This window comes from Pteropus vampyrus, unplaced genomic scaffold (genome assembly GCF_000151845.1).
Source record: "Pteropus vampyrus isolate Shadow unplaced genomic scaffold, Pvam_2.0 Scaffold16, whole genome shotgun sequence".
Classification (NCBI taxonomy): domain Eukaryota; kingdom Metazoa; phylum Chordata; class Mammalia; order Chiroptera; family Pteropodidae; genus Pteropus; species Pteropus vampyrus.
Window position 1 is genome coordinate 9,254,959 of NW_011888797.1, and position 15,713 is coordinate 9,270,671.

At 39.6% G+C, this 15,713-nt stretch overlaps 1 protein-coding gene across 16 annotated transcripts in view; it reads right to left on the minus strand.

Moving 5' to 3' along the window:
* Positions 1–3,592: 3,592 nt before the first annotated feature.
* RBFOX2 (RNA binding fox-1 homolog 2) overlaps positions 3,593–15,713 on the minus strand; it is a 252,781-nt gene continuing 240,660 nt past the window's right edge. For 9 of the 16 annotated variants that reach the window (XM_023527399.1, XM_023527394.1, XM_023527392.1 and 6 more), the window contains 4 exons: positions 15,587–15,629; positions 6,057–6,145; positions 5,549–5,621; positions 3,593–3,851 (listed from right to left, as the gene is read on the minus strand). In XM_023527399.1, coding sequence (XP_023383167.1) covers positions 3,807–3,851; positions 5,549–5,621; positions 6,057–6,145; positions 15,587–15,629 — 250 coding nt within the window. In that variant the 3' untranslated portion in view covers positions 3,593–3,806. Of the gene's footprint in view, positions 3,852–5,548; positions 5,622–6,056; positions 6,146–15,586; positions 15,630–15,713 lie in introns of those variants that run through there. The other 7 variants (XM_011387275.1, XM_011387282.1, XM_011387270.1 and 4 more) reach the window with 2 other exon arrangements.

Below are 15,713 nucleotides of genomic sequence, written 5' to 3' on the forward strand. Positions count from 1 at the left end.
CCCACCATCCTTTATCTCTTCCTGGAAAAGAGAAGACTCTTAAACTCATCGCCCTATTCTCCCCTGCTGCGGACACACCATTTAGCATTTGGCCTTGTTTCCACCGAGTAGTGGCTTGCCGTTTTGTGAGAATGGCCCCTATTTAAACGTGACCGGAAATTTCTGTTTCTTCAGTCAGTAAAAGCTCTCCCTCAAAACGAAAGCAAAAGAAAAAAATCGTCCCTGCCCCCACTCCCTAAAACTGAGAGCCCCACATCCCGTTGCCCCTCCTCTAACTAAAATATTTATATACATGCAACAAAAATTGTCTTAACAGCAACAAACCAAACTTTGGCTTGGGGAGGGGAACCCTTAAAAAGTGGCCTATGGACTGGGCTGTCTGGAGTCCCCTATCCTACGCATTCCTCCCCAGAATCGATAAGATTGCCTCGAGGCCTCCAGCTTTCTTGCTGTCTCCCCGTTTCAGGGGAGAGGATTCCCAAGGGGGAGAGATATGTATTATACACGACAGGCCAGTCCTTCCCAGAGACATTACTCTGCTTACAGAAATGCTTGATGCTGTCATGTGTCAGTCATTTTAATTCAGGGACACGAATCAGTCAAGAATGTGTGGAGGCAGAAGTAAAAAAAAACCAAACCAAAAGCAAAGCCCTAACAAGCCGGAAGCTCCATGTCTCTGAATTACTCCCTTTAGCAGCTATCCCTCGGGTGAGAGGTCACCCTAGTACCAATGTGACCAGGCCAGGGAGCCAAACAGACCGTGCTTTTCTATTTCCTAATGCCTTCATTTTGGAAATGCTGCAGGACCCTTGCCTTTACCATTAACGGCTAATAGCTAGAAGAGAAACTGTCTCTCCCCTACCTTGAATGAATATATATATATATATATATATATAAGAACTGAAGCCAGATAGCAAGAGCAGTGACTCACCGCCATTGCCACCACATGACTCCTTCTGACCAGTTCAGACCCTCCTTCCAACACGGGAGGGGAGCGACCCCAGGGGCTCCAATCTTATGGTCTGTAGTGTTCGTGCCCACCAAGTGGTCCAGGTGCTCAGCTGGGGGTCTTTGGAGGGTAATGAGAAGCTGGGTGGAATGGCCACGAAGGCTCAAGGTGTGGAAAGCGAAGTGACTCATAAAGGCTCTGGAAGATGAGATTCCTATGGCTTTGGAGCTGGTACAAAGTGCCTTTGCCTGCCCTTTCATGTCCGACTCACCAGAACCTCCAGGGACAGCCGACCTAGGACTCGGTGCTTTATTTTCTGCCAACAGAGCCTTCAGTATATGTTCTATACTTTGCACTGACTTTCTGACGCAAGAGAAAGACTGGGAATGTCACAGAGCCTTGCCAGACACGGTCTAATATCCCTTTCTCTTCTTCACCCTCTTTACTGGCTTCTCGACAATTTGCGCTGCCAGTCCTCAAGCTGTGCCCAGATACCTGGAGGAAATCTGGCCACTGGCTACTTGTTCTTCTGTCCCTGGGTCCTAAATTCCTGAATCTTGAGGACATGGGAACAGGGTGTTAATAAAAGGATAGATGAACTAAGCTTGGTTCAATTAAAGGAGTGCTAGGGTGACAGGAAAGGAAAAAAATGATTATTTTCATACCCCAGAGTTCATTCTGAGATTGGTTTCCTAATGAGGTGTTTATTATCCACAGTCTGAGAGCACGTTTGGAAATATTAATACTATAATTCCAAAAACTGTGCCAACTGTCTCAGGCTGTGCACGTAAGATGCCTGTAAGAAGAATGAAGAAGACGGGAGGGAAGAAGAGAGGAAAGTGTCTTTTTTTAATTCTCCTGCTTTGCAAGCACAAATTCCTATCATCTATCAGCATGTGGATTCCAGCCACAGCCGGTCAGAATTGCCTGCCAAAGACCAGAAACTCAGAAGACTAGAAGAATATCCGGCTGCAGAAAGATCTCTTCCGCTTCTGCTTGTCCCCCAGCCGTTCAGCACCAGACGCACTTTGGTTATTGTCTGATTTCTGATCAGATTGCATTTATCAGCTCCTTACGTCTCTCCTTCCTCATTAACTGCCTCTTCCGTGATTGATAGAATAAGCTAAGCACGGACATACAGACATGGAAATGCATTATTTTTTTTTTTTTTTTACCACAGTTAAAAAAAAAGAAAAAAAAAAAAGAAAAAATGCACAATCTTTGGAACAAAAGAATTAAAGGCAGAAATTTAAAGGAAAAATACATATTCAAAGAACATAGTGAGGTATAAAAAAGTATTCTCTCTTTTTTTGTGTTTTTTTTTGTTTGTTTGTTTTTTTTTTTTTTTTACCACAGTTAAAAAAAAAAGAAAAAAAAAAAGAAAAAATGCACAATCTTTGGAACAAAAGAATTAAAGGCAGAAATTTAAAGGAAAAATACATATTCAAAGAACATAGTGAGGTATAAAAAAGTATTCTCTCTTTTTTTGTGTTTTTTTTTGTTTGTTTGTTTTTTTTTTTTTTTTACCACAGTTAAAAAAAAAAGAAAAAAAAAAAGAAAAAATGCACAATCTTTGGAACAAAAGAATTAAAGGCAGAAATTTAAAGGAAAAATACATATTCAAAGAACATAGTGAGGTATAAAAAAGTATTCTCTCTTTTTTTGTGTTTTTTTTTGTTTGTTTGTTTTTTTTTTTTTTTTACCACAGTTAAAAAAAAAAGAAAAAAAAAAAGAAAAAATGCACAATCTTTGGAACAAAAGAATTAAAGGCAGAAATTTAAAGGAAAAATACATATTCAAAGAACATAGTGAGGTATAAAAAAGTATTCTCTCTTTTTTTGTGTTTTTTTTTGTTTGTTTGTTTTTTTTTTTTTTTTACCACAGTTAAAAAAAAAAGAAAAAAAAAAAGAAAAAATGCACAATCTTTGGAACAAAAGAATTAAAGGCAGAAATTTAAAGGAAAAATACATATTCAAAGAACATAGTGAGGTATAAAAAAGTATTCTCTCTTTTTTTGTGTTTTTTTTTGTTTGTTTGTTTTTTTTTTTTTTTTACCACAGTTAAAAAAAAAAGAAAAAAAAAAAGAAAAAATGCACAATCTTTGGAACAAAAGAATTAAAGGCAGAAATTTAAAGGAAAAATACATATTCAAAGAACATAGTGAGGTATAAAAAAGTATTCTCTCTTTTTTTGTGTTTTTTTTTGTTTGTTTGTTTTTTTTTTTTTTTTACCACAGTTAAAAAAAAAAGAAAAAAAAAAAGAAAAAATGCACAATCTTTGGAACAAAAGAATTAAAGGCAGAAATTTAAAGGAAAAATACATATTCAAAGAACATAGTGAGGTATAAAAAAGTATTCTCTCTTTTTTTGTGTTTTTTTTTGTTTGTTTGTTTTTTTTTTTTTTTTACCACAGTTAAAAAAAAAAGAAAAAAAAAAAGAAAAAATGCACAATCTTTGGAACAAAAGAATTAAAGGCAGAAATTTAAAGGAAAAATACATATTCAAAGAACATAGTGAGGTATAAAAAAGTATTCTCTCTTTTTTTGTGTTTTTTTTTGTTTGTTTGTTTTTTTTTTTTTTTTACCACAGTTAAAAAAAAAAGAAAAAAAAAAAGAAAAAATGCACAATCTTTGGAACAAAAGAATTAAAGGCAGAAATTTAAAGGAAAAATACATATTCAAAGAACATAGTGAGGTATAAAAAAGTATTCTCTCTTTTTTTGTGTTTTTTTTTGTTTGTTTGTTTGTCTGTTTGTTTTTCCTCTTCATCGTGCTATAGAGTTCCTCTACTAGTAAATATTGCAATAGCCGGGCCTCGTGAACTGGGGGGCTGTCCCACTTGCGGGGTCTCACGTCACTTCAGTAGGGGGCAAATCGGCTGTAGCCACCTCGGTATAAACTCGCCTGCAGTAATTAAAGACATAAAAATGGTTAAAAGGTTGATGAGAGAAGCATTAAAAATGAAGACAACTGTCCTGAGGAGGGATTTGGAAAACTGCTTCCTTAGAAGCTTTAAAACAACTGATTAGGTGACGCCTGGTACAGTGAAGCCAGGAAACCAACTTCTGCCTCTAATCTGCTCAAATGAGAGCCCACAACATTTACTGCGGACCTCAGGGAGAGATTCTCAGGGAGAGAGTGTGATAATGGTTTATTTCAATATTTCCATGAATTAGCACAGAAGGAGAACACAATACAGTTCAAAACTGGCCTGTACATAGTGTGGTTTTAAAAGCAGGGGTCGGGTCTTTGCTTACCTTGATCGCATCACTACAATTGTGATTTTACCTTCTTACGTATTACCTGTCAATTCTGACCACTATCTTTGTCATAGCCTATGTTTGAGGTGGTGCTGATTTAAACCTGTCATCAATCTCTCAACTAATAATGTTTCCTATATAATCTGGAAAAGATACCGATAGCTTGTTTTTTTTTTGATATATCCAAATTTACATGTATATTATCACTGGGGGTTTTAACTGGGCTTTATTCTTTTGTTTTATTTATCGAAGGGCTTCTCTTTTCAAATAGAAGTTCCCTAGGAACAGAGCTCTCCTTGGGTTATTCTTTTAGCACAGGACTTACATCATGTTAGCACTAAATAAAACCTCAGGAACTCCAACAATTAAATTGCACCAATTCTAATACGCACCCTTCCCCCGGACCCTATTACTTCCTCCCACAAATCTTCATTAGTGGAAATTTAGTGAGAGACAAGAACGCATTCGCTCAAATTCCTTTAAGTCTTTTTTTCTTTAGGGAGACAATTTTATTTATTTATAAATTCCTGTAAGTCTAAAATTTGACATCATTCTGCCTCCCTCTTGAAAATCTTCGTCCACGTGTAGGCAACGGCCCAGCCGCTTTCTGGACTGCAGAGAATGTCTGGCACTGGGAGGTGTCATGCAGAAAGGCCTGTCTTTGCCTGAGCCAGTCCCGATGACTGGGCATGGAGGCATCCAGGCCAACACAAAAATAATGCGGTGAGGATTCGTGTTTGGTTAGGGGAGGTTATTCTAGATGAGCTCTGTGGATTTTTTTCTTTACTTCTATTAAAATACCATATTTCGTCACAGATATTACTTATAAAATACCTTTACAAGGCGTTCACTTGGTAGTTCTATCTACCAGAAGGCCGAGGAACAGCAGACACATCCTTTGGCATCTGCGTTTGAAACTTATACACATTAAGGTTTTCTGAAAAGCTTACAGCGAAAATTGAGGAGTCTTATGCCCTGAAGCTTTTGCTAACACCTACCAACAAAACTACGCGACAGGTCTACATCTAACTCCTGTATCTAACGTTTGCGCCAATGTAAAACAGCGACCTGTTGTTCCCGTCCTTCTCTCCCAAACAATGCCATTACTCAAGGCACAATGTCACTATTCACTCCTTTCTGCTGCCCTTAACCAGGCAGTGTGGCTCGAATGACAACACACAGGGAAAGAAAGTGATATGAAATTCCCAGACACTCCTCTGTGGTCTTGATACTCTGGCAATGGAAGATGGGCTAAACTTATTACTGCCCTAGATCTTTTGAGTCTGTAGGTAAACGTTACAAGGAGTAAAATATTTTTTAAAAAACAGTACATATACTTACCACAGCGCCAACTCCATAGCTAGCGGCAGGGGCAAGGGCATGGTAAGGGTCGGCTGTGTACACCCTGCCATAACTGGAAAGAAGAAATACAATCAGGGAGAGGAAGAAAAGAGAGGGATCCAAAAAGCTTAAAGGGTTTACTGTGCTGAGGACTGTGAGTAACGTGGTCTTGGAAGGTCGTTAGGAAACTGGCAGAATGGAAAAAACCTTCCTATTTCTACTCCTAAATGCGGTGCTCTGAAAAATTCTGAAGTACTTCTCTAAGATGGAAAAGAAGGGAATTGGAGGTGACAAAGAGGGAAACTGGGGTCAAAGCCAAGAGATGAGAACAAGAGAGAGGGGGCAGAGGAGTCAGTGCCATGTGCAACTCGCAGGAGAGGCCACCAGGAGAAGGCCTGAGGAAACCCAGGTGTGCGGGTAGCCGCAGGTCCTGGTGCTGCACTGGAGGTGGGGAAGGAGAAGGGTGACGCCTGGGGACGGTGCAGCGCTCGCTGACGTTCGTACGTACCCGTCGCTGTAAGCGGCAGCAGCGGCTGCAGCAGCCGTGGCTGCGGTTGCAGTAGCGGGCTGTGCATATCTGTAGGCTGCATATCCGCCCTACAGGAGAGAAGAGAACTGACTTTACAGCTACCTCTCCCCCTGGAAGGGCGGATGAACATACACCCACCCACACGCAGACTGACAGACGCAGGGACAGACGCAAACACAGACACACACATGGGAAGAGAATGTTTCAAACTGCATCAGTCTGCATGTTATTCCTCTGTACAAGAGTAAGCTCCGCCCAACGCGGGGATGTGCTTTCCAATTTGTGACAGTCGTTAAAATAAACCATATTGGTAGTGCCTGTTCTCAAATTTAAGAAATGAAGATATGAGTTTGGATCTGTCTTACTTCTGCTGGAACTTTCAACAGGGAAACTATTTAGAGGAAGTCGGAGAATTTTATCTGACTGATGGGAAGTATAAATTAAAGAATGGAAACATTAAATTTATATGTGTGAACTTCAGATTCCCTGATGTGTACTCGGATTGGTTTACTGACTACAGTATATAAAAGAAAGGTTCACATAGGGCTGTGCTCCATTGACTCTGCACATTTGCCAGGAGGCTAAGCTCGTCAGACAATATTCAGAAGGAAAAACCAGCGTAGACTGGGGGCTGGCAAACTTCGGTCTGTGAATCAATGTAACTTGCCACCTGTCTTTGAAAGTAGTTGTGACAGCGACCGTATGGCCTACAAAACCAAAAATATTTACCACTTGGCCCTTTGTAGAAAAAGTCTGCCAACTCCAATCTGTATTTCAGACTCAGGCAAATCAGATACAAATGGCTGAGACTCCTTTGGCTGGATAAAATAGAGTAAGACAGCCCCCCACCCCCACCCCCACCCCCACCAAGCATTTAATTGCATTTATTCTCCTTCCTTAAAAGATTCTGAGATTCTCACAACCTGAACTCACAGGAGGCTCAGGAGCTTTTCTTCTAATGGCTCAAACACCCTCTCAGCACTGAAGAGTTTCAAATGCTTATGTCCTGCGATTTCGGCTCAGTTTCGATGAACCAAACACTGCAAACAAAGGTCTGCTCTGTCGGGTGAACCCATGCGCTTATCCACAGGGTAGTCCAAAGGCAATCACAGCGGCCACACCAACAGGCCACTACCAGGTGGCAAGCTCTACCTTTTCTTTTTTCTTTACCCTTCTAGAATTCATATATTCTATCTAAATCTAATTCAGGTGTGAATTATTATTGCTTTTCCTTATCAAATATAACTATGTTCAACTAGTCCATTCTAATACCATTTCACTCATGAACGACAGCACGTTTCGTTTCTGTATATTAGTGTGTTTATTTCTCACGGACATCTGAAGCTTTCTGTCCCGTGCTTTCTACTTCCTATTCCTTCAAATGTTCACTTTTTACTAAATCTACACAAGACATTTCAAATTTACTTCTGTATCATGTCTTAGGACTGATAATAATAAAGGCTTCTAAAGCTTCTTGCTTCTTTCTTATATAATTTATGCTTTCTCTAACTGAAGAAACTGCATGCTGAAGGAAAATTTACTCTTGCTCTTTAAATTTATCGGCTTGAAGTCATCAGAAGTAGTTTTAAATGTACGTTAAAAAAATCCGATTGGCTCTCAGTGGTTATATATTATTCCTTTGTTCTTCTACGGAATGATTTAGAAAAGTAAACATTTCTTTCTCGATTACAAATTCTTCTACAGATATTAACATAAATAAGAAAATTCTAATTAATATTACCAAACACTGACAATGAGGTGGCAATGACAGGGATATGGCAGAAAGCATCCTTGGGGGCTATGTGTGATCAACATGTTCCCTCCGCATTCTGGGCAGATCTAGGGGAATGGGCAGGCCAGATCGACTTGGGCAAAGCTGAACATTCAGGCTGCAACATGTACACATGCATATGTACATTATTTATAAACTAACGTGTCTCTTTAACTGATTTTTAAAAAATCTCTAAAAAGGCAATGAAACAGTAAAAGTATTTGTTAAAAAAAAAACTAGCTAATCATTATAGCTGAAATTTTTAACTTTATGTGAATCTAAAAGGCTCAATTTTTCATTATAACTAGAGATGGTTCCATTAGTTTAGAATTAAAGTTTGCTACTGTGACATCTACAGTAGTGTTATCTTTAATAAAACTTCTTTGTAAACCAGGATAATGTGGTAAACAATCATTATGTGGTTTGTCTCCAGCATTCCCTCAAACACCAAAATAATCTTTAAAAATTGTTAAAGCCAAGGTAATAAAAGTAGTTAAAACCAAAAAAAAAAAAAAAAAGTGCAGCTCACTGCTAGCATTAAATTTTACATAAACATGCTCTTTGAGGCTGAAGCAAATCTGACTGGTTTTCAATGTGGAAATAAAATATAAAACTTGTTCTTGGAGTTATTTCTAAACAGAACTTGTCTCTAATCCTAATGCAACAGAAATGTGTACACAAATCAGATTCATCAAATGAATCTTCGTCTAACTGTTCGGGAACCATTTTTACATCACACATAAGAATGCTACGTTTTCTAGGATCTTCATTTTCAGCCATCGAGAATTACCATATTTTGTAAATGGAACTACCACTACTAAAAATAGAACGCTATAAGTAGAATGATGTCATTTGTTTCCAAAGACTATCGATATACTAGAGATGCGAAAATAATAATAAAAGCGAGATATTTCATGGCAAACTCGGGGCAAGGTTAGGACTGTAACCCGCGAGTCATCTTGGGGGAAAATGCAGCCGCAAGCGCCGCCGGGGAGTGTTCTTGGGGCAAACGGGAAACGGGTTAAGGGATTCTGAGGCCCCAAAGTATGGTCCAGACTCTCGGTAAGTCGGACACTGGGGAGTGTATCAAATCAACACAGCTTTCGGCCGCACTGCACTGATTCTGCAAAAACAGGTTCGGTATGAGGTTCCTGACAGAGCCACCTCCCTCACTTTCCTCAGCCTGCAGGAAGCCTCAGGACCTCAGTGCTTTGGGGGCAATGTCACCATGACTCAAAACGATTTAAAACGGATCAGACTGTGGGAAAAGCTTCCTCTAGCTGTGGTCGTTTCCTTCTGCTGTAAGTGAACTCTGACTCTGGTGTGTGAATTTGATGGGGTTCTCTGCTATTCAAATTCAGGAAAACAGGACAGGGGTGCAAACATTTTATTGACAAAAGGCTCGAGAAGAATATCAGCATTAAGAAAAACTACGTTAATTTTTTTTTGTAAAAGCAGATATTTCGACGGGACTACTCTAATTACTTTATGATAACGGTCTACAGAGAGGCCCTTTAAAGGGAGTCTGTGTTTAGGACCAGCAGGTAATATCCTTATAAACTACTCTGGTAAGTCATTGATAATTCCCCCCAAATTAGAAAAATTAAATTGTATATCGTGGATTTATTCCTCTTAGAGGTATTCTTGCTGCAAAGTATTTCATCTCCTGCTTAAATTGGTTATTCAACAAAATACATCACATAATGTAAAATACAATATAAAGATAATTCAGAGATATTTATTTCGAGTCCGGATTTTGAGTGCATAAAGATGCCAGGCTGAGAAACTTTTTTGAATTTTACTCCTACTAGCAAACGTAATGTCTTTTATGCAACATGAGAACAAAGTGCAGTTTGAAACACCAAGGTTTTCATTACTGTTTCTTAAGTTTTTCAAAAAGAACAAGGGTGGGGAAAGGGGGAGGAGAGACAGGGTTCAGGCGTGGGGAGGGGATATGGCGCCACATTTATTAATCACATTAAAAACTAAGCATGCCAACATCTGGAGCTAAAACAACCAGCAAAATCACCACGTTCAGACTCGTAATGGCTAACTCTATCTATCCCAGCATTCTCTTGGGACAGCGGTTTGCCCTAGGCTCTACCACAAGCTCGGTGAAGTACACAGCCTCAATTACTAGAGCGTGCAGCCACAACGACCTGGTATTACGGAAACAGTCAGTCACCACTTGAGTTAACATTCCATACCCTAACGACTGGCCCCTCCCCAGCCCAAAGAAATAGTAAATCTTGCCCACCCTACCCCTGGCCCACACCACAATGTTAATAATTGTAACAAGCAGTAACCCATCTGTTATATCAGAGAAGGGAACAGAGACTCCACTGAGAGATTTAGAGTGAGATGTTAACATTTCTTCAGCTGACTGCACAAACAAACAAACAAAAAAAAAAAAAAAGAGGAGAAATAATTCATTTGGAGATATGAAGTCATGAAATAGCTGATGTGTATCGCTTTTAACCATGCACTGATGCAGAACTGAAGCAACCATTAATAATAAAAATTAAAAAGGACATATGTATTTACACACAATCAGACCTGTTTGATCTGAAGCAGTTTGCAGATTCTATCTGTGTGTGATTTGAAATAAAACAAAAAATGGGGATTAGCATGGCCACAGCACACCCTAATGTCGGAGGGCACACACAGACAGCTTTGGGGAACCCTGAGAGCTGGGTAAATTCGGCATGGCTAAGCCTGATCCAAACACACATCTGCCCCTTTAAAAATAATTACTTTCTCATTCCTTTGTGACTCCTCCTGAACAACTCCTAGGGTTCCCAGCCGGGGCAGCCTGATGCTACCTCACTCCCCTCTTCCGCCCTCCTCATCCTGACACCCTGACTCAGTCCTGACCCGCAGCACTCACTTGTACACTGGCCCTCTCAACACCCATCCATTCTAGTCCAGTGTTCTTCTAACATATCTCCTGCTTAAGCATTGTATCTTTTCACATAGCCATAACATATCTCTGCCTTCAACTTCCAATTTTCTCAAAGGAAAATGCTGTTACCTTTAAGATCCTTCCTTGTGTGGTTGTTAAAGTCTCAGTTTTCCATGGCTCAATGTCACCTCCTAGGGCTCTTCTATTGCACTCTGAATCTAGTTTGTAATCTAATTAACTTTTTGACATTGCCACACTGACCACATGATTTTTCTGCACAGGTTTGCAGTTGTGTTTTAAACTAGAACAAAATGAAAGGGTTCTACTTATCGTCCCTCCTATATTTGACCTTTATCTGCATAACTCTTAGCTTAATCTCACACTGGCAGACTTCCCCCTGGTCTTGATTTTAATCTAGCTTTTTATTTGATCATATTTTCGTTTTAGGTTTACATTAAAACAGGACTTTGGTGAGCATGTGATGTCAAGACACCTTCATTCTACCTGGAAGACAACGACATTATGACACTGAGGAGAAGAGTGTATATTTCAAGACCAGCAGACAAAATGAAAGCTTGTTCCCTACATGTGGTGTGTAGGTTTAGAGAGCAAGAGTGGGGCGGAGGGGGAGGCAAGGTGTGTGGGGAGAATGGCAAGTGCGGTGCTTAACATCACTGCAGCAGAGCAGAGACCGATTCCCACTGGCGTGTGCTGAACGCTGACCCTCTGTGAGTCGTGTTGCCTGTCCCTACACGTTTCTAACTCCCCCTTTCCCTCGCCTCCTCCCCGCTCCAGCTGAGAACCGTAGCTCTAGACTGTTCTCTTTAGGGGACAGAATTCTTATGTGGCAACATGGTACCTTTCACTGAATGTGAATAACACAGATGTGAATACTAAAACTTATAGTAATGAAATACTATCGCACTGCTGATTGGGAAACCTACCTACTTTGAAAGCAGTAATGAAAAAATGCTGTAAGTATTTAAATTTTATTTTATTTAAAATTGAGATTAAGAAATTGTTACGACTCAACTTGGTATCTCTACTTACTAATTCTATGCTAGATGAGGGATCATCTTTAATGAATTAAATCTTTCACTCTACTGTCCACATCTCCCCCAAAGCAGTTCATTTCTAAGATCTCACTGGGCACCTACATAACTAAACTAACTCAACTGTGAAAAGCTATCTATTGTTTTTCTCTTTTCTCGCATCCAGCTATCAGCAAACCTAATAGTGCATTACGGCCTGAATGGGCTCACTGACCTTGTTTGACGGTCAAAGGAAAAGAGGGAGGGAAATACATGTTTCCGTTGCAGAGTCCTTATAGGTGCAGCTTTTTAAGGGAACCTCAACCTCGTTTAACAGCACGGTCCAATTATCACTATGATGTCACTACAGGGCCCAGTGTGGGATTCAGGAGTCCCGTCTGGAAAGATTCTGCTTCCTCCCTTTCCTCATTTCTTTCACAGAAGTGAAAAAATGTCCCCTCAACGGCTAATGATCTCCAAACATAAGACTAGGTTAAACACCACTGTTCAATGTGATTGACAAAGTAAAAGAGGTGGCAGTGATGGGACAGTGCATCTGACACGCCCGGTGTGGACACGTGGCAACGGGACAGGGGCACTTCATTTTGGAGGAAGTGCCGTCGTGTGTGGAACTTGACTGTGTGCACTGCTGAGGTAGCAGGGCTTAGATCACACGCTCACAAGTCTTGATTGTCCAAAAAAGCCTCTGTTCCCATCTCTAACGTGGAGCTGGAATGGTTAGTATAATTCAATTTGTTTCACTGCAATCCACAATCTGATTGATTGGCAGGTCACACTGGCACTCCTACCTGAGGTATTTTAGCGCTAATGATTGGTTCCTGTAAGACTATTCTATAACAGAACACAGGAAGAGCAGTTCAAAAAACACAGCTGTGGAAGGAAAACAATCATACAAAAAGCCCGCTAAGGGGCCCACCAGCCTTTTCTTTCCTTTGGATGCAAGCATGCTTTTCACAGGATGAGAATTAGGAGCAGTTTGTTATCCCATTGAAAAAGTGAATTAGGGTGAACCATGCCATTTCTACCAGTCCAAAAAAAAAAAAAAAAAAAAAAGGAGGGCAGGTGGATACGTACACTGTCTGCTACACTCCCAAGTCTTATCCTGGGGTAGGGGGTGGGAATCACTTTATAAATGACGGGCACAATTGCTAGATCAGTTCTCCGGAGAGGAACGTGCCATAAAAGAAACAGAAAGGAAGAAAACGGCTAGCAGGGATTATGGCCTTAGAACAGAACAAGGAACGAGATTTTAAAAACCTCCGCAATCAATAGCCTCAATTAATATAGCTTAAAACAAAATCAGCAACTTCAACTCTTTTCCCTCACGTCATCTCTTCAAGCTATGGCTCAGCTCACTTTTTATACTAGATACACTCTCTGCTCTTTCTATTTCTAACCTGCCCTTCTGAGGAAACAAGAGCTAAACTCACCTTGATAGATTCCTATAGATGGAAAAATGTACAGAGAGAAGAACAAACTCAAGGTGAAACAACAGGGTTTTTTGTTTGTGTGTTTTTTAAGAAGCATCCTTTGCTCCTTCACATATGGAATGGGGAATATAAAGTTGTTTTTTCCAGGGATAATATTTCAAGAAATCTTTGATGAAATGGGGGGAAGGGATATAAAGTTTTAAAAGCTACAGTTTTATTAGGCTTAAAGCAACAGTTAACCTCACAATGTATTCTTATTTTTCATTAGTGATTCTGGATACTATTTCAGCACTAGTGACCAACTTTTTCCTCCCAGTAATGCTTTAAGATGGGAACTAAAAATGACAATAACATTACTATTAATTCTCTTCATCAACAAGGGGCCATGGGTCAAAAAAATATTTTGGCAAGGTCACTGAATTACTTCTGTTTAGCTTGATAAGGGAATCCAGTAAGAAGATAAAAAAAAATTCAAGAGTGTTTTTCTCAACGAATACAAAAAAAATCATCTCTCTCTCTAAATGAAATCATATATTGTGAACTAAAGAAATGAGAACTATCAACAAATATTTGGTTGGCTGGCTTAACACAGAAGTAGGCAAATCTTAATAAGGTAGAAGTAGGCCACACTTAAAAAATCCCCAAATATGGAAGATATTAGAGAAAAAAAAAAACTTGACAAGAAATAATTCATATGGAAAAGTATGCTCTAATAGACCAGATTTCAAGAAAACAACTTCAATAACATAAAGATGAATTTCATGAGAATATGGATACTAATGTATATGGGAGAATGTACATGCTAAGATCGTTTGTAAATATGTATATTTAGAAAAGTGTAATTCGGTGTAAATTAGGGTATAAAACTAGGGTATTTTCCCCTAACTTCCAATTTTCACTGTGAGCACAGGGGGAAAAAAAAATACTTTTCATTACTTCTTGAAAATCATCTGAGGACAGATGTGGATTTTAATTAAATGCTAAGAGAGATAATGAAATAATGGTTAGCTGGGTTTTATGCTTGGCTATACAAATAACTTATGTAATCAGGGTAAGTCACAATCTCTCTACGAAACGTATCTATAAAGTGAGAGAGCTGGGACCAAATCATGGCTGAGGCTCCTTTAAGCATCTGTTAAATTAAAGCATACTTTGAAGGTCTACTCTACATAGCAGAGGTGTGTACAGTCACCCACAGTCCCCTGGAGGATCATCTACTTCATGAAATACAGAGTGTACTCTAAAAATGCATTAACATTTTTAGATTGCCAGAGAATCTCCGGCAGGCTGTGGAAATAGTTCACTACAATGGTACCTTTATTGCTTTTGAGAGGTAAGGGTGGAGAAAGTATTTCCAAACAATTGTAACCTAGGATCGAGGAATAATTTCAAGCCGACAAGTTTTCTTACAAAATTGTTTCTCAATGACTTGGTGGTTAGACCAAGCTTGCATTCAGAAAAAGGACATTTGGAGAGGTCCCAATAAAAGACTTCGAAACTCAAAAACTTTGACTCTTTGTCAGTTAGATCATTTTGTTCACATTTTAAGTAATGTGTGGCAATCCAATCATGAAACTATAGTTATATAGTTTAAGTAACAGATTACATGGTAACATGACTGGCAGAATCAACAACTATTGTATGACAGTCCAATCTTTATAAGAAGAGTCTAGGTTGCTAATTCTGCCACTCTACAGCTCTTAAGAAAAGAGACCCACTGGCTGTGGACCTTTTGGTAAAGAAAGGCCTTAAGCAACTGAACATTTAGTTTCCTCTTGACCTTGTTTGACGGTCAAAGGAAAAGAGGGAGGGAAATACATGTTTCTGTTGCAGAGTCATTATAGGTGCAGCTTTTTAAGGGAACCTCAACCTCGTTTAACAGCACGGTCCAATTATCACTATGATGTCACTACAGGGCCCAGTGTGGGATTCAGGAGTCCCGTCTGGAAAGATTCTGCTTCCTCCCTTTCCTCATTTCTTTCACAGAAGTGAAAAAATGTCCCCTCAACGGCTAATGATCTCCAAACATAAGACTAGGTTAAACACCACTGTTCAATGTGATTGACAAAGTAAAAGAGGTGGCAGTGATGGGACAGTGCATCTGACACGCCCGGTGTGGACACGTGGCAACGGGACAGGGGCACTTCATTTTGGAGGAAGTGCCGTCGTGTGTGGAACTTGACTGTGTGCACTGCTGAGGTAGCAGGGCTTAGATCACACGCTCACAAGTCTTGATTGTCCAAAAAAGCCTCTGTTCCCATCTCTAACGTGGAGCTGGAATGGTTAGTATAATTCAATTTGTTTCACTGCAATCCACAATCTGATTGATTGGCAGGTCACACTGGCACTCCTACCTGAGGTATTTTAGCGCTAATGATTGGTTCCTGTAAGACTATTCTATAACAGAACACAGGAAGAGCAGTTCAAAAAACACAGCTGTGGAAGGAAAACAATCATACAAAAAGCCCGCTAAGGGGCCCA